The following is a 19,711-nucleotide window of genomic DNA, read 5'->3' as shown; positions in this document are numbered from 1 at the left end:
GAGATGTGGCACTTGGAGATATCTTCTCTAAGCACTGGTGAGATGTAAGCCCTGTCCAGCCTGCAGTATAAATAGGGTTAATTGATTTAACATGCTGGATTTGGGATGACAGGGTAAAATACAGATGCGTTGTATTCTTATACAGGTTGAGTATCCCGTATCCGAATATCCGTTATCCGAATTATTCCGAAAACCATACATTTCAGAAAGTGAACAAAAAATTTTTTTTTTTGTTAAAAACTTACTGGGGACAGCTGTAACAGCACTAATGAGGGAATGATATGTAACTGGCACTATATATGTGCAAGACAATGATTGCTTGGCATTTAAATTCAGTGCCTGAGATTGTACACAAACTTTGTTTCATGTTTTGAAACCTTGTTTTATGCACAAATAAAATATATTTGTGTTTATTTCATGTGTTTGATGTATATGTACATCATAAATGCAAGATACCTCAAGATACATCATTGAAATATTAAAATATTCCGAAATACGGAATAATCCGTTATCCAAAATTCTCCTGGTCCCGAGCATTTTGGATAAGGGATACTCAACCTGTATTAGCGTTACTAGATATAAGTTAGTATACGTTTTTAATGTTTAGCATTTTTGTGTTACTAATAGAAAATAATTGAGGGACGTTGGAAGTGTGATCCAGATGTTCTTTATGGTGGTTATAGAAAACAACATTCATTGGTTTACAATAAAAAATAGTGATTACTTTTTCCATATACACTTAGCTACTTTAGGTCAAATAGATGTTATGCTTATCTTGCATAAATTAGTATTGTGATGCAAGAGCCTAGTGATCTAATATGTAATACCCATTATCTGTACTTGTGAACTGTTGGTCAGGGCTATGTTTACTGGTGCTCATTGTGCATTTAGCCCATTACCAGCAAGCTGTTACGCCAGCACTTGCTGTAAATATCACAGCCTTAAGCCCCCATCCACTACGCAGACATATCTGAAACTACAAAGCTTTTCAGATTTCCCTTGAACTCTCCCAGATATCTGATCTGGGCTAATTTTTTTCACTCTATTCACTTCAGATACATCTGATCAATTATATGTTAAACCCCTGACCGTTTCAGATCAGATGGATCTTTGGTGCAGCACCAAGGATTTTTTTTGGCAGATCAGAAGGCCTCCCATACACTATGCAATTTGGGTAAAATTTCACCCGATTCTGCTGAATCGAGCAGTGAAATCAGGCCAAATCGCACATATTGACTTCCCCTCCGACCTGATGCGCTGTCGGGAGGTTGGGCAGCGCAATAAAATTTCCAAAATCTTATGTGCAGCCCTGAGCCGGGTGGGGAATGCCGGCTACCAGAGAGCAGGGGGTTTGGGCAGGGAGCCAGGCAAAAAAAACCCGCCAATTCAAATGAATAGGCAGCCAATCAGTGGCTGCCCATTCATTTTTAAGAGCTTTTTTTTTTTTTAAGTGCTCCTGCCGCTGGCGAGCTGCCCGGTTTCCTGCGCCGCCTCCCCTGCTTCCTCCGCCCGGCTTTCTGGTGTGATTTATCGCATGTGATCCCTCCCTTAAGGCCCCCATACACTATGCGATTTTGGTCCGATTTCATCCGATTTCGGCACTTGGTGCCGATAATCGGATGAAATCGGCCCAAAATCGTATGTGTGTGATGTCTGATCCGATCCGATGCGCGGTCCCGTGCGCATCGGACCGGATCAGGGAGGTCGGACGGTCAGCACATAAGATCATCCGACCTCCCTGTATGCATATGCCTGCCACCTGACAGGCATATGCATGCAGACACCGGGCGGGCAGCGGGTCCCTGAGCACCGGCTGACTGACCTGGCCGGGCGGTGGTGCGTGCGGGCAGCGGCCAGCGGTGGTGGGGGCGGGCGGCGGGTGCGGTGAACGCTGCTGACCTGGCCGGGCAGTGTTCTTACTTACATAGCAGCAGCGGGGACGGGCAGCGCAGTGGCGGCTATTATATTTTGAAAATACTTGTCAAATGACCGGCCGCTCTCTGATTGGCTGAGAGCTCTCCGGCCAATCAGAGAGCGGCCGGTCATTTGACAAGTATTTTCAAAATATAATAGCCGCCACTGCGCTGCCCGTCCCCGCTGCTGCTATGTAAGTAAGTACACTGCCCGGCCAGGTCAGCAGCACCCGCCGCCCGCCCCCACCACCACCGCTGGCCGCCCCCACCACCACCGCTGGCCACCCCCACCACCACCGCTGGCCGCCCCCACCACCGCTGGCCGCCCCCACCACCGCAGCCGCCGCTGCCCGCCCCCACCACTGCCGCTGCCCGCCCCCACTACTGCTCACCGCCCTGCAGCTCCCCGTTTTTTTTTTAACATGGGATAAATCGCATGCGATTTATCCCATGTGAAAAATGGCACATCAAGTGCCAGATTGTATGTGAGCCTCCCGGGGAGCTGCCGGGCGGCTCGCAGGTAAATTGGGTCCGACTTGTCCCTAGGACAAGTCGGCCTAATGTATGGGGGCCTTTAGGACAAGTCTGACTAATCTATGGGGGCCTTGACTCAGCCGCACATCTGATCTGAGGCAGTTCACATTTGGCCTTTTTTCGTCAGATCGGTCTGTCAGATCCCTTTGAATCTGACAAAAACTGGCCAAATCTGACTAGCCTTTGATCTCCTGTAAACAAAAATTAGGATCCTAGGAGTATTTGTTTTATATTAACCTGCCTGCTGGCTTTTATAAACTCACTGCAAGCAATTATTTGAACAATGCAATATTTTCTCTCACTGTGTTGGACACCTCTATTAACAGAAGCAGCCTGGTTTGTTGCTACCCATTAAGTGTATATAGACTACTTTTATTGCATTTAAATTTAATAGATTAGGACAATTTATAGCTATTCTAAAGCCCCTTCATACACTAGGTCGACTTCCAATTCTCCGAGCTGCCCGGCAGCTCCCCGGGAGGATGAAATACAATTTGGCACTTGATGTAACATTTTTTATATGTCATAAGTCGCATGCAAAACCGGAGAGCTGAAGGGTGACGAGTGCAGCGGCTATTCGAATTTTAGAATAATGTGACATGACTGACCGGTCTCTGATTGGCTGAGAGAGCTCTCAGCCAATCAGAGGCCAGCCAGTTATTATTTAAAAAATGTACTAGCCGCTCGCTGCTGGAGATCAGACGTAATTGTACATGCTGCACAGCCGACCTCCTGATTTGGTCCGATGTGCATGGGACCACGCGTCAGATCGAATCAAATGTCCCACACGTGATTTTGGGCCGATTTATCTTCCCAAAGTGCCGAAATCAGGTAAAATCGGTCCAAAATCAGATTGGCTCATTCCTCAGCAGCTTTCTATAGGAATCACCATAAGATTGGGTGAACGATTAATCGCTTATCAGTTTAACTGTGGTGGGATGATTTCAGTTAGGAGCGATTCATGAACCACGTGCTGTTGTGGTGGCACACTTAATCACCCCTGCATTGTGCATTTTCGTTTGCAATTGCATAGGGGTACTTGTTAAAATGCATGAACTAAATTAGCCCTATATCATATGAAGGTGGGATTTCTCACACCATTAACTGTCCAGCCTCAAAGTCATACTATATGTGGGATTCTGCTCGTACCTTATTTGGGTGCGAGCAGAAATCTGTGGTAAGTGTAGCCTAGGAACTGGGCACTCCCAAAAATGGAACTGCCCACTTTTGACAATGGCACAAAAATTGAATTGCACACACATGGCTTATTTTGTTAGGATTTGCAAAATAACCACGGTCAAATGTGTCTCCGCTGTGAAATGCGAACTAGATCTTAGAATCCGCCTTTAACCCTTTGAGTGTCCACATCTCTGTGAGAGATGTGCAAAATATTTGGTAAAAATGCCAGCATTGTGTAAAAAAATAACATTTCCTTTATAAAATAAACATTACAGGTCATTATGAATACAAATGTTTGCTTGGCAATTTTCACACCTATTTTGAAAAATTCACATCACTGAAAGGGTTAGGTTGTTGCTTTTTAAGGACACCATATACTAGTCCGACCCGATTTCACTTGAGCTTCCCTGGCAGCTCCCCCTGTAGGACTAACTTACAATTTTGGCACCTTTTTTTTTTTAACGTAAGATAAATTGCATACGGTTTATTGTATGTAAAAGATCTCCCTGGAAGCTGGCAGGGGAAGTCAAGTGAAATTGCATGCGATACATCGCAGGTGCTTATGTTCTTCCCATGTGACCTCCGAACAATGCATGTGGTACTGCGCATCATATCGATGCCATACACATGCGATTTGGACTGATTTATCAGGCTGATCCACCAGAATCTGGTGAATTTGGACCAAAATCGCATAGAGTATGGGGGCCTTTAGTCTTGTTTTTTTTTTTTTTTTTTTTTTTTTATGAACATGGAACTATACCAAAATGGGATATTTCGTTGTGTAGATTTACCCTTTAACCACAATGTAGTTAGGTTTTCACAGAAGTGTTTCTGGTAGCTGTGAGGGCAGGGCCCTATCTATTGGGTGCAGGGCAATGCTGTAAGCTGAGAGATAAATGTTGCTTAGCTCATACTATTCTTTCTATCGGTTCACACAATTCTTTCTGTAACCTGAGGCTTGGGATGATGATTGTTAACTGAAAACCACCTTAATATTCAGTCTGCCCTAAAAATCTAGGTTTTCTTCCATAGAAGAAGGCATCTCCATATCCGTGTCCCAATTGCCTCTCCATCTGCTCTTAATTTACCACTGTGTGCGTTTTTATGAATTCCACTGTTTTCCAGTGGACATTGGCTTCCCAAGCCAGATAGGATGTAAATAGCTGCCACTACCTATCCACTCCCTGCCAAACAAAGACTGTAATTCAGTTCTAGTCACACAGCAAAATCTATTCACACTGGCACTTGAAAACTGATGCATGCAGTTCCACATTTGGAATATTTATTTATTTAACAGTTTCTTATATAGCGCACACATATTCCACAGCGCTTTAGAGTATAGTTGAACATTCACATCAGTCCCTGCCCCAGTGGAGCTTACAATCTATATTCCCTACCACATGTACACGCACACAGACATTCTAGGGTTAATTTTTTTGCTGGAAGCCAATTGACCTACCAGTATTTTTTTGGGTTGTGGGAGGAAACCGGAGCACCCGGAGTAAACCTACGCAAGTACGGGGAGAATATACAAACTCCGCACAGTTAGGGCCATGGTGGGAATTGGGCCGTTGTGAGGCAGTAATGCTAACAATTACACCATCCGTGATGCCCCGGAAGCTGTAAAATCAAATCAGTATTTTAGGGACATTTTTAAGGTGCCCATACACTAGTGCAAATTAACAATTCACTTAACCAACTGATTACTCCGCATGAACATCCTTTTGCATATGGATAGATCAGTCCAGTGGCGGTTTTGTACTTGTATATAACGATTACACAGATTTAAATAATGAAATCAGGTTTTTACTGGACTGTTTGCCTTTTTTATCGCACATGTGATGGTTCATTACATGTGTCCAGAATAGCTGTTTTTTTCTATAAAGTGACATAGTTAAGGCATCCTAAACAGCATTTTAAATGTCTCACTATGGCCCTTATTCTGATCGGTGCGGCCGGAGCCGCATATGCGGCTCCGACCGCACAGACGAATCCCCGCCTTGCATACGGATCGCCACCTCCGTCCGTACGCGGATATGTGGCGATCCGTATGAAAGTGGACGGGGATACGCCTCCTCCACCTTGGGAGCAGCCCCTGCATTCGATGGTCGCAGACCATCGAAGGCAGGGCCGCACGCTCCACCAGGTCCCGCAACACAAGACCTCACGGACACTTGTCCGTGTGAAATCTTGTATTGGGGCGGGCAGCTGACATCCGGCGATGTCAGCTGCCCGCCCCCTACACGAGCGTCACGGCCTCATTACCATGCATACGCCCCGCGTTTGCATGGGAACGCCCATGAAACGCGGGGCGTATGCATAGGGAAATGAGGCTAAGTAGCCCCTCACGCCCCTATCCGCCCCCTTTGCGGCGTTCAAAAAAAGTGTGCGGCGATTTCGCCTGCACATGCGCAGAGTGCCCTCTGCACATGCGCAGACCGAAAACATCGGCGGAACGTCCGCATGCGGCCGTTACCGCACGAACCAGAATAAGGGCCTATGTAATGAGTGACCTTCATTATCATTCAAGTATAAAGCAACAATCATATTATACATTGCTGTGGAGAATATGTAAGCAATCACATCAGTCTCGGTCTTGTTAGAGCTCCGTCTAAACTTCCCACCCAACCCATACTAAAGTCCATTGTGTAAGAATCCAGTTCTCTTACCAGAGTTTAATTTGGGCTGTGGGAGAAAACAGGAGCACCCTAAAGACGCATTTCCAAATACTGTGTTATGTCAAAGTGCATCATAGTAGGCCAAGCGCGTGTAGGTCGTACTGACTGGCAAGCAGTCTCCTTAGTAATGGAATAAACCTTTCTTATTGGTTTTGCAGATTGTGCTTTTTTTTTTTTTTCTTTCTTTAAGCTTGCATATAAAGGTTGTGGTATAATCTACTGTGGCCAGTACGTGTAGTGCTGGATAAACACTAGGCAATGTGTTTCAGAAATCCAAAGACTAAATACAGTATAAATGGCACTATAATGGAAACTACTGAGGAAGAGAGGGATCTAGGTGTCACTATTTCAGGGGACTTAAAAGCAGGTAGGTAATGTAACAAAGCAATGAAGAAGGCAAGTCAGATGCTTGGTTGCACAGGGAGAGGTATCAGCAGTAGAAAGAAAGAAGTAATAATGCCACTGTATAGGTCATTGGTGCGACCTCATCTAGAGTACTGTGTTCAGTACTGGAGGCCATATTTCCAGAAGGATATAAATACACTAGAGACTGTACAAAGAAGGGCAACTAAAATGGTGCATGGCCTACATCACAAAACGTACCAGGAAAGACTAAAAGATCTTAATATGTATACTTTAGAGCAGAGAAGGGAAAGGGGGGACATGATAGAAACTTTCAAATATATCAAGTTTTTTTTTTTTTTTCAATAGAGTCATTTTATTATTTTAAAGAAAGGCATTTACATTTCAAAAAAGAACAAGGTACAGGTGGGAGACATTCTTGGGCCAAGTGGTTCTTATCTGCCGTCAAATTCTATGTTTCTATGTGTGTAGCGATATTGGTTCGTTGCAATGTACACACTAATTTATTAACAGTTGCTTATATAGCGCAGCATATTCCAATGCGCTTTACAATAGGACACAGTAATACAACAAACTGGGTATTTACAGACAGGTACCCTCGATGAGAAAGTAAGATATCGCTCAGAAGGGCCCTTTACTTTCTCGTCTAGTGTGCATGGGGCTTAAGTTTCACAAAATCTAGAATTATCAGCAGAATATTGGAAGACCTTTTTATTAAGGTTTTTAGAGAAAATGTTCTAATACGTTTGAGATCTGTAACTAAAGCAATTTTTCCATTGGTAACGAGCTGTAAAATATAGGTGCTGACCCAGATGTGGACAGTTGCTATCATTGCTTCTTACATGTAGTGTGACACCTTCTGCTTTCGTTAATGATCTGAGAATAATCGCAACACCACCATCCAGCTCCATGGCTTATAGAGTCCTGAAGCTGGCCACCACGGTTCCTACCAAGAGGCCAGGAACTGTGTTCTGGTGGAGAACCTGGCATTGTCCCCCACAATGGTCAAGACGCGCAAAACTAAGGCCTTTGCCGCCATCAAGCGTTGTCAGACTGTCAATCACTAGTGCTGTACAGCATGTGCACAGTACGGATCCATTACATCCCCCTAAGTACCGAACATCGCTACAGCGTGGGGTCCTGAATTAGCCCCATTGTGTTTTTTGACCGTGACTATATTTACATTGTGGTAGAAAATATAAAGTGTGTGTGTTAGTAATTAATCCTTGATTATATAACCTCACAGTAAATCATGTAAATGTATATTTGATGTTTATATATTTCTACTTCTTTATTACAGCTAAGAAGAAGAACAAGAAGGGGAAGACTTTGACCCTCACTGACTTCTTAGCAGATGAAGGGAACAATAGCGGCGGAGGTGGTGGCGGCGGAGGAGGTGGTGGTGGTGGTGAAAGAGAAAGAGGAGGAGGAGGTGGTGAAAGAGGAGGACCTCCCACCTATAGCCAGAAACCTGTCAGTTGGGCAGATGAAACTGATGATTTGGAGGGAGATGGTGAGTGTTATTGCTTTTGCGAAAATACACAATGTACTGTACATTCTTAAAAGAAGTGTTCTAAACCAGTAAGGTAAGTAACATGCCATAAGACATGACAAACGCAGTTTAAAGCAAATGATGTCTCTCCTTTTTAACAAAGCAGAAATAAGTGATCTAGAAGAAAGGGTAAGGAAAGAAGTGTGGATAGGAGTTCCTAATTATGGGTTGCAGAGATGAGACCTATTAATAAAGCAAAGTTGTAAAGATTCAAGGCCTAAGAAACTCTTACAACCGTGATGGCTATCCTTGACACTCCAGCTGTTGTTGAACTACACATCCCAGCATGCCCTGCATTTGTTTTAGCATAGCCAACTAGTAAAACTGTAGCTGGGATGTGTAGTTCAACAACAGCTGGAGTGTCAAGGTTAGCCATCACTGGCTTACAATGTAGATGTTTCTGTAGGCTTGCTCAGAGACTCATCCATGTCTGTGCTCTGGTGTCCAGGTGGCGCAGAGTGTCTGTGGTCATCATCTCCCACAACGTTATCCCAGCAAGCGCCACTAAGTTGCATCCTGCATCGGTCCCCCACTCCGATACACGTGACCGGCAAGCTTCCCTCCGGTCCCCAGCATGGGCTCATCCATATTGGTTTCATCCACATGATTCCTTTCAGCCAATCCTAAAGTGGTCATTCTGACATCACTCCATCACAACCAATTGCCTGCATCCTCAGAGAGTCAATGTCGATATTACCACCATTGGTTACAGTCATCATTAGTGGAACTGTTCTTTGTCTATTAGTGTACCAGCTTGAGCTACATACTTACCTGCAGTGCACACTCCATATTCTCCACAAATGATGGTCTACATCGGTCAAGGCCGAATATCATTTGAAGTTTATATACCTACCTGAGTCCTCCAATCTTCCAGTGACGACTTCTCTACACTCAAGCCTTCGGGCCTCCTACACTACTTCAGTTGTTGGCACTGTGTATAAGCAGTCCAAACTAACACCGCTTCCATTTCACTCCAGCCTCATTCCAAAATCACCCCTCAGATGTGGAAAAAGGTTGTGAGAATGAACTGAAAACTTTATGAAAGCCTCAATTTTTTTACATTAGGTATTTGTAAGTTGCATAGACTATATCAGTGCATTACGTCATATGATCATTACCATGTTTAACAATTGCTTGATTGGCTTTTTATTTGGTTTAAATCAATTAATGCTTTAAACCCAATTAATTTGGTAAGTATGATAGGTATCATTTAAGTCAGGGTTCGACAAATTTCTTTAAAATCTAGGAGCAAGGGTGAAAGTGTAGGAGCCACTAAAACGAAAAAAAAAAAGGCATGTTGCGCGCTGAAGGCGGCACGAAAGTTTTACACCGTAATGCCTATTACACGTCACACACCCATTACATATACTGCATGCCATAATGCCCATTACACGCTATACCACGCACCGTAATACCTATTGCTTATTATACCACACGCTACAATGCCCATTACATGTTATACCAAACAACGTAATGCCCATTACATATTATGCCTTTTTTCAAAATATAAGCACATGGGAAGGTCTCGTGCTCACTGGAAGGGGCTGGAGGATCCGCTGCTGGAAAAGTAGTGGCAGCGCTGTGCTACTACTACTACCAATCATCCAGGGCTGCTTTGCACACTGTGCGCCCCCCCCCCCCCCCCCCCCCCCCCATCGGTCCCGGCTGAGCGGTGGAAAACTCACTCGGCTGTCGCTATATCAGAGCATGTCTGCTTTGCGGATGTTTCAAAACCCGAGGCGGCTCGCTCCTGATTGCCTGTTGAACCGCCTCGAGTTTTGAAAGTCACGCCATGAACCTGTTCTGATATAGCAGCAGCCAAGTGAGTTATCCACCACTCTGCCCAGCTGCTGCCATTATCATAAGCCACCACTTTGCCCAGGAAGATCTGCTTCCTGGCAAATCTGGTCGCCAGGAAGCAGAATCTGGTAGCCATGATGACCCGACACCCAGGTTTTGTCAAGCCCTGATTTAAGTCTATCCCAAGAAGATATTAAAAGGGAGTTTATGCCACAAAGCTGCACTTGCAATGTCCAGTTTGTAAGGATGTTTGGGATTGGTTTAGGGATTATCGTGTGTTTGGGTAGCTTGTGGGACAGGACTGTTAAATATGGATACCTCTTTCCAGAACTTGGCATTTATAAGCGCTCTTTAGGATAAGTGCGAAAGGACTTACACAGCATGCAGCAGAGGTAAGAATAGGTAGAATAGGTGCTGTGCAATTTGGATTTTATACTTGCGTCAACCCCTTCCGTGGCAATCCCGAGAATTTTCCGGGCTGTGCCTCAGTGCCCAGTCTGGCAAGCCCGGAAAATTCTCGGGATTGCCACTGTTTATAGCCGGCTCCCTCCCCTCTGCGGCTCCCCCCTCCCCTCCTGGTTTTGTATGAAGTCCCCGGTGCCGGCTTATGACAAGCCAGCTGCCTGGGAAAGGGACGCGGTGCGGGGGGTGCAGGTCCGGGCAGCCGCTGAGTGACAGTTCAGCGGCACTGCCTGGACCCAGGTAGAGGTCTTTTTCAACTTTGCACAGTTGGATTTTTTTTTTTTTTACTTGGAAACTGCTAGCTTTCAAGAATTTTCAGGCACAAGAGTGTATGCAGAAAATTTGGAACAAAACAAAAAACATCCAATGTAGTCGAGACCATTTTTAAAGGTTCTATATTGACGTTGGATAAGAATGGCCAGTCTGCTGTAACCTGCCAAGCTGGTGACAGAATCTGAAGTAACCATGCCGTTGGTTACAGCAGTGGTTTATGGAAGAGCTTCTCAGAATGTACAGCACCTCAAAGTGATGAGCTATGGTAGCCGATTACTACACGGGTTCCACTTTTGTCATCTTAGAAAAGGGGTGTCGCTCTCAAACCTTGATCTTTCCTTCCTTATGCCAGTGATTTCCGGCTGGGAATAGTTTCTTAGCACAAATGAAGTTCCTTATTACCAATTATGTTTTGTTTAAATGCTAGAGCCTTCCTGGGGATTTTAATTATGAAGCTGACCAGGTGCAGCACTTAATGTCCACGGTCGACTCATCTCTTTTAAAGCCTACTTCCAGTATGTTAAATGCACCGTGTTACAGAGCGCATGTTATCTCAAGCTGGTTCCACGTGCATGACAAAAAGGTCAGTGGACACCAATGGCCTTCAGTCACCAGCTCTCATTCCAGTAGATCATTTTAATGTTGTGGCACAGGAGGATGTGCTGTTGACAAATCTTCAGCAACTGCGTGACGACATCCTGTCACCACGGGCCAGAATCTCTAAAGAATGTTTGCGACGTCTTTTTGGAACCATGCCGCAAACAAGGCTGCTCTGAGACCAACAAGTTTTCTCATCTGTGCTAGAAAGGTGTGGCCTGATTAGTGTTCTTTAGGTGTATGTTTAGTTATTACAGTGCATGTTATAGGAGCTGCTGTTTGTTGCTCTCAAAATTTAATAAATGAATAATATAGCACAAACCATTCATGTCCATAAATAGACTTAAGTTACTGTTAAACAGGGCTCGACAAAACCCGGGGGCCAGGTCGCCATGGAGACCAGATTCTGCTTCCTGGCGACCAGATTTGCCAGGAAGCAGAACCCCCAGGCAGAGTGGTGGCTTGACAGCAGCGGGCAGCAGCCGGCAGAGCAGTTCACAATTCTCCCGGCTGCCGGCAGATGGACAGGGAGAGGCAGGGTAAGCAGCGGGTCCCCGTGGCTTGTTATATGATCAGCACTTACAGCAGCCTTGCGTGCCCGTTTAAGACACATAAACAGATGGCGCCGCGTGGGGTTATTATGTTCAATATAACAGCCAGCACGGCAGACCGGCGCACAACTCTCCTGGCTGCCGCTGCATCAGAGCAGGTCCGCACTCCGCAGCGCGCCTATTACATAAGTCAAGGTGGCTCACAAGCTAATCATGAGCTACAAATGCAGCTTGACTTTTGAAATAGGCGCGCTGCTGACCTGCTCTGATACAGCGGCAGCCGGGAGAGCTGTGCACCGACCCTCCTCTCATCTCCTCGTCTGCACTGTAGTACCTGGCTGTCACGTCACCCTCAGTCTCCAGGCCCACAGCTGCCCTGCACGCCAGTTTCCGGCTCCAGACTTCACTGCTGCCTCTCCATAAGCACTGTGTGCTCCTCCTGCTTGACTCCTTCTAGCTCCCGGCTCCTTGTACTGTGTGAGACACTGTGGTGTCTCTACACCAGAACCACCATCTGGCACTCGGCAGCTCTGACATGGCAGGTGGCAGTGGTTCCAGTACACTTCTCCCCAGGCATCACACCAGGCTTCTTAACCCCCGCTGTGAGTGAGCTTTGAAAAGGGAAGTGGGGAGTGGTGCAGCTATTAGATCATTCTCTCTTTTTGCACCTATACAGCAAATTGCAGGGGGGGCCCTTTCAAAACTTTGCTATGGGGCCCATAAGGGTCTAGTTAAACCCCTGGCTGCCACTATGCTGGTTGTTGTATTGAACATTATAACCCACCGCGGGACCATCTGCTTATGTGTCTTTGTTTTAACAGTGGCTCCCAGGGATGTTGTAAGTGCTGATAGTACAGTATAATCAGCCACAGAGACCCACTGCTTAGGCAGAGAGACCAGAGCCCCCCTGTCTTTTTTTTTTTCCTCAGTCTGCCCCTGCCTGGCATCAAGCCAGAAACCCATAGCAGTGAGCATGTAGGTAAGCAGCACTGTGGCATAATATGCCATGGGCATTACAGCGTGTGGTATTATATGTAATTGGCATTACGGTGTTTGGTTTACTGTGTAATGGGCATTACGGTGTGTGAGGTATATGTAATGGGCATTATTGTGTGTGGTATAGTATGCAAAAGGTTTTCTAGTGTGTGGCATAATGTGTAATGGGCATTGTGGCATGTGGGTATGTGTAATGGGTATGTAGTGTTCCCTCTAAGATTTTGTGTGGGGAGGGGGGCGGACTGGGCCCATCGATGTCACAGCTTTGGGCGGTCCCTGGGCACCGACGTCACAAAAGGGGCATGCTCAGGCCGCACCGTCCTCAAAGGTGGGCCCAGAAACCGCCATCAACAAAGGGGGCGGGTCCGGCCACGGCCGTCATCAAAGGGGCTGGCCCCGCCGGAGTCGCTGTGCTGCCGGGGAAGCGCTGGGCATTGATGTCTACGGCGGTGCTGGGCTTCCCAGTGTGGTGTGTCGGGCAGACACCAGGCTGTTTTAGCAGGGTGCTGCTAGAGGGGCAGGGCACAGCACCCCGCTAAAACAGCCTAGCGGGAACACTAGGTATGTGACGTGTAATAGGCATTATCGTGTTACTTTTTGGCGCACACTGTCGCTATTTTTTTCTGGCTCCTAGATTTTCATCCCGGCTCCTAGATTTTTTTTAAATTTGTCAAGCCCTGCTGTTAAATGAGATCTAAATACATTGTCTTTTTCCAGTCTCAACAGCATGGCATAGCAATGAGGATGATATGTATAGATCCTCAATTGATCGTTCTATCCTGCCCACGGCTCCACGAGCTGCACGTGAACCTAATGTGGACCGAAGCCGCCTACCTAAAAGCCCCCCGTTTACGGCCTTCCTCGGAAACCTACCCTATGATGTGTCTGAGGAATCAATCCAGAAGTTCTTCAGGGGACTCAATGTGAGTAGTGACCGGTGTCAGGTGATGAGATGGGCTATACCTATCAGTGGTTTGTTTGCCATCCTTTATTCTCTTTACAACTGAATATTGAGCTACTGTTTCGAATAAACAATCATGTTCTGAACCTTTTTAGGTATAAATTGGTGTGCTTCAAGTAGAAGGATGTTGTCCTGTGTTTTGACTCTTGATGACTTTTCTTATGCTGCTCTATTTTTTTCATACCTAGATAAGTGCGGTTCGCTTACCCCGCGAGCCCAACAATCCTGAGAGATTAAAAGGATTTGGTTATGCAGAATTTGATGACTTGGACTCTCTTCTACGGGCTTTGAGTCTTAATGAAGAAGTAAGTTAATAAGCAATGCATGGGATTACGGTGTCAAAATCTCCACTTATTAGAACAACAAAAATTTGCGCCTGACATTTCTGCTCTTGCTCAGTCGTGTTTCCCGACACCTAAAAATGCAGCTCATGCCTTCTGATAACTAAAACAGAGGTTGCTCACTGGATGCTGCCATATTTGTTTTGATGTGCAATAAGTAAGACTAGCTTTTAAGCATTTGTAACTCGTTTCTATACATGATCTACAAAGCCTTGTTGGTATTGTAGGCAGGGATAATATCGGTTTAGAGATGTCAATCTGCATAAATTGCTTAAGTGGTGCACAATATTAAAAGCAAATCAATTCAGGATCAAATTGATCTGCATCTGCAAACCCAAACCATAACCTGGAAATATCTCTGTCCAGTAATATTTCAGAGCATGCCTAGGTATTAAAAGGTGCCATGCCTTCTGTATGAAGGATGAAGAGCATTGCTGGCTGCTGTGGTAGAGCCTCCCCCTAGCTCCTAACAGCAGCTGTTGCTAGTTATGGCCACTCCAGTTATTGCTCAGTGCTTCTGGAGTACACAACCATTAGACACATTCACTAGAGTGCATATAAAATTATTCACTTTGCACATCTTGGTTTGAAGCTGATCACTATTTTGTCTCTAGGATACTTGATTATCATGAGCATTCTGAACAATATTTAGGGCTTTTGGTAAAGCTTACTGTACAGTCACCAACAAATCCTCTTTGTTCTAACTGTCTGACTGCCCCCATGTGATCTGTAAACACAGAACTGCTGAGTGTTGCAGATTGTCCCTCGCGTTCATGGGTCAGAGGGAAAGGGAGAGTTGCTGACTCTGGATGGTACTTGTCAATGAACGCGGATGCTTATTTCACACACGACAGAACTCTTGTGAGTTTATCCTTCTACGAGAGTATTCAATGTGTGCCGATTATTTCCAACAGTTGGAAAATCTGCACTTTTTGACAAGACTAAGTCGAATTTATACTCTACCTATTTAGTCTTTCTGGCTGTCGGAAACTTTCAACTGTCCGCAGATTCAACTTTTTATAAATGGCCGTATTGAATAGCTGTGTGCCATTTTCTTTTTGAAGACAGTAGTTTATTTCTTGAGTGTCTATATATAGAAAATGCTACGATTTCTTAACATTGAGTTATGGTGAACATTTTAAGACATTTTGTACAGAATCATAAGCACATTGTAAATGTGTCAGTCACGGGGGTGAATGTAAGCTACGACCGTTTTTCTCAACAGCTTTGGTTCATTTTAGCAAATGTTATGGCATAAACGCGCGCGATAACAATCCCACAAAGGGACGTCAAGATGTCGACATGAAAAGGCTTTCTGGTAGCTTAAAAAAATGTTCATACCAAAGTTTTCTTACCCTTGGCAAATTGTAGGATCACATTGTGTGTGTCTATAGCCAAACAAAGCCTGCTAGTGGTAACAATGTTGTTCTGTTATACCCCTTTCACATCGCAACTAATTACCGGGTAAAAGCCGGTTTGGCCTGGTAATTAGTGCGAACGCGGCAATAGGAACCGGTAAGAAAGCAGAGTCCCTGCCACGCCCCCAGATGATGTCAGCAAACCGGCAATAATGCCGGTTCACTGTGGGGATGTGAACATTCCAAAATGAAGTTTCGTGCCGGGACTGAACCATTTCGAAGTCCCGGTGCAGACCTGCATTTTGCGTTGTGAAAGCAGTATCAGCTTATCATTTGCAATGGGCATAGAGAGTAAAAACTAAAATCAGATGCCCATGTGATGCAATGCACACCTAGAAATGAATCATGCAGAAGGGTGTAGCCGGTAGTACTTACATAGCCTCATAATAAAGCAGTGCTGATTCACATAAACTAGTCTATAAAGAGATGCAGTATCTCCATAGAAGCCTTCATAAGGCTTTACATGGTTGTTGAGCAGGGATGGCCGACCTTAACCACTCCAAGGGCCCACAGGTCTGGCTCTACTGCACATTACTGTAAATCTTGGTAATTTAGTGAAAACCCCTCATTTGTAATAATACTGCGGGTAAAAATAAACAACCAGTATTGTAACAAAGAAATATGAATAAGTCCCTACACCATTTCTTTAAATACACATTATAAAAACAGTAACAATGGTGGGGCCTTTGTGTCATTGATCTCTGAGAAAGTAGTAAATGAAGTTGTTACACAGTAAGCAGCCTCCGTGCTCTTCAGGTGCTTGTATATTCCATGACCTTTGTAGCAGTGCAAGATTGTAACCATGTTACGTGTGATATGATTCAACTTTAACGTTTCCACTGGTACACCTTTCCGAAGGGGCAATGTGATGTAACGATGCTTCGCAACATGCACAGCAATTTGAAATGTCGATATGCTGTGTGGAACCATCCGACTGCAACCCCTTTCACACTGACTGATATTTCCCATATTGCACATGAACACGCAACAACCCGGGAAATTGGTCAGTGTGAAAGGGTCCTGAAAGAAAGTCACGTATTTCAACCTGGGTCTTGATCAGAGTTGGACCCGGGACCCATCGCGGGTCCGGGGGGGGGGGGGGGGGGTGTTAACTGGTAAGCCGGGTCGATGTGACTCGGGTCCCGTTCACTGCCGGGTCCAAAATCCTGGGTGTGACTCGGCTTGCCGGTGTGAATGGGGTATGAATGATGGCAGGGAACAATGGATTTGCCATACACACTGATCATGCAAATTGGTCAAAAGTGCCAGTATCGCTCTCGTCTAGTGTGTACCCAGCTTTAGGCCCCATACAAACTAGATGAGAAAGAAGATCTCGCTCAGAGGGGCCCTTGTCTAGTATGTATGGTCAACATTGTTAACGATGCTTGGGAGCGCACATTGTTAACTACCCCATCCATGTAGCATGGTCCCCGATGTTCCTCCCCGTTGGCATTAGCAAGTGTGTATGCACCAATCCTGGTACCCGCAGCCGCATATATCTGTTGGCAGAGATTGTGTAATGTGTATGGGGCATTAGAATGCTTCAATTTAAAAGGACCCACAGGGCCAAATCAAACAGGGTGCAAGTATTTTTTTGCAGCAGCAGAAAAAAAAACACATTACATGTGCGATTTTTGGCTGAAAAGGTGCAATTTTTTTTTTCTGTTATAGAACAATCCAGAAATCATTTTCGATTGCTGGCGAGGAGTTAGTAATGTGAACATGCAAATTATTTTAGGCGTTATGCAACAATGTTGTTGTTGCCCCCTTCCCTACGAGCATAACCAGCCCCAGGCACTTGGACCGCTCCTGGTTACTAAAATACAGAGGACAAAAAAAAAACTAGGGGTCCCCCATATTTATGCAACCAGCTTCGGGCTCCAACATCCAGCGGTGTATGCCACAGCTGGGAGAGACTTATTACACAAGCTCCCCATGGCCAAAGCATTAGAACTCTGGCTTGGGGAAGGGACCCAATAAAAGTCCCTCCCCCAAGCCACCATTGCCAGTTCCCATGATAGGCACCCATGTTAAACTCTTAACATGGGCTTCTATGGGGAGAACCATGATAGAGCTGCCTGCCTTTTTCAGCACCACTTATAGCTTTGGAGAAAGCCGCTATGTACCTGTCCCCAGGGGGTTGATCACTGTGGGATGTAGTAGTTTTGAGGGAAGTACCTGTCATTATTAACCTGTGTGGTTGAAACTGGTGGTTGCATTCAGTTATTTTCCTTTACAGCTCTACTAAGAGGTTTAATAACAAAATATGGCGCTCGTTCTCAAACTCTGTCCTCAGGACCCCTCCACACAGTGCATGTTTTACAGGTCTCCTCACAGAATAGAGTGAAATAATTAGCTCCACCCGTGGATCTTTTAAAATGTCAGTGCCCCGTCGGGTTACTTGGAAAACGTGAACTGTGTGGAGTCCTGAGGACAGAGGTTGAGATCCATTGAAATATGGCATTGCATTCCATTTATGCATTTTCTGTTACCATTGAAACATTGTTTCCATCTAACATCCTAATTTGTTTATTTTAGTCTCTTGGGAACAGAAGGATAAGAGTGGACATTGCTGATCAGGCACAGGAAAAGGGTGAGTGCCAGATGCCAGTGTCAAGATGCTGCAGCTTTAAAATTAGAAGTGGCAACTGATTTGCTTTGCCAATCCTGTTTTTTTTCCCATATCTCGTCCAGAAACAGGTGTAACCATTAATTATTAACTAGCAACCCTTCCCAGCTACACACGGGAGCAATTTTTAATTTACATGTAGTACAACCCATATTTACTTTCCGTCTTGGCATAATGGTAAAACAGTTACATTTTAAAGAGTTTCTCAAACAGAGCCCCATGTACGCTCACACCGGCTAGCCACGCATGTATTCAGGTGGCCTTTTGTTTTTTACTAACCTAGTAACTGTTCAGCTCCCTTTTGTCATAGAGTGGGGGGATGCCGTCATTTGGTCTACAGCATGATGGTCGACATGGTTCTAGGTCGATAGGTTGACAGTCAAAAGGTCGACATGGGGTTTTTCACAGTTTTTTGAGCCGATGTGTCGACAGGCGGAGTTTCATGCCCTACCATCCTCTAGGGCGTGGTAGAATAAAATAGTGTGCCGAGCGTAGCGAGGCACCGTGCCTGAAGCATAGCGAGTGAGGCGGTGCACTTTAAACTTGTGGCCATGTAGACTGTGTTTACATTCGGGTGAAAAACCCCATAACGACCTTTTGACCTAGAACCATGTCTACCTTTTCCCATGTCAACCTAATGACGGTCGACCATCATGCTGTAGACCCAATGATCCCAACCCGAAGGGGAGGGACTATGGCACAATAGGGATGGTAGATGAAACTGTTACAGGTGGGGTCAGAAGAGCATATAGAGCGGAGAATCCTAGGAACATATGGAGCAAATGGCTTGATGTGAGGTCAGCGGCAAATATTGGGGGGGGGGTGGTGTCAGATGCACAGTTGGGGTGGCAATTGTCAGGGACACTTATGGGGTTCGAGCAGAGGCTTGTATGTGAAGGGGAGGCAACTGCACATAGGGAGGTGGGAGGCAAAGGCATGCTTGGTGTGAGGTGTGGGCAGTGATACATATGGGAAGGGAAGGTGATTGCTGCAGTTAGGGAGGAAGGGGGCAGAGATGCTCATGGGAATGACTTGCCTATATTACTGATGACTCATGGTGAAGGGTGACTTTTAAGGAGCGATGGGAGCAGAAACAAATGTGAAGGATGAGCGGTGATATTTCCTGAGGCCTTCTATCAGAGCACAGCTACTGCAGTACTGCTCGTGGCCACTGTGTGCAGTGTAGAGCACTACCATTTTTCTCTTACTAAAATAGTCACTGCACAGCTCTTTTGTCATAGTTAAATGTTGCATACACCTAATCCTGACAGATGTAGAATTAGTGGGCAGACGCTTACCAGGGACTTAATTTTATGTAGTTATATTTATGTGCTTAGCAGAAGTACATTTCAGGTTGCAGGTCTTCAGCAGTGATCATATTTCAACCTTGAAACGGATATAAGAATGTACATCTGCTTTTCATACCCAGTCTTGCGTACCAGGAGATTTCCTGCTGATTGCGAT

At 45.3% G+C, this 19,711-nt stretch overlaps 1 protein-coding gene across 4 annotated transcripts in view; it reads left to right on the top strand.

Annotated features, from left to right (window-relative positions):
* The window catches only part of EIF4B (eukaryotic translation initiation factor 4B), a 43,586-nt gene that overhangs the window by 1,921 nt on the left and 21,954 nt on the right, over positions 1-19,711 (top strand). For all 4 annotated transcript variants that reach the window (XM_083169632.1, XM_083169631.1, XM_083169630.1 and 1 more), the window contains exons 2-5: positions 7,968-8,180; positions 13,616-13,821; positions 14,048-14,164; positions 18,157-18,211. In XM_083169632.1, the coding sequence (XP_083025758.1) occupies positions 7,968-8,180; positions 13,616-13,821; positions 14,048-14,164; positions 18,157-18,211 (591 nt within the window). The remainder of the gene's footprint in view (positions 1-7,967; positions 8,181-13,615; positions 13,822-14,047; positions 14,165-18,156; positions 18,212-19,711) is intronic.

Source organism: Crinia signifera, chromosome 2 (assembly GCF_055691185.1).
Source record: "Crinia signifera chromosome 2, ASM5569118v1, whole genome shotgun sequence".
Classification (NCBI taxonomy): Eukaryota; Metazoa; Chordata; class Amphibia; order Anura; family Myobatrachidae; genus Crinia; species Crinia signifera.
The sequence above is the reverse complement of the archived record's forward strand: the minus strand, read 5'-3'. Positions and strand labels throughout refer to the sequence as shown.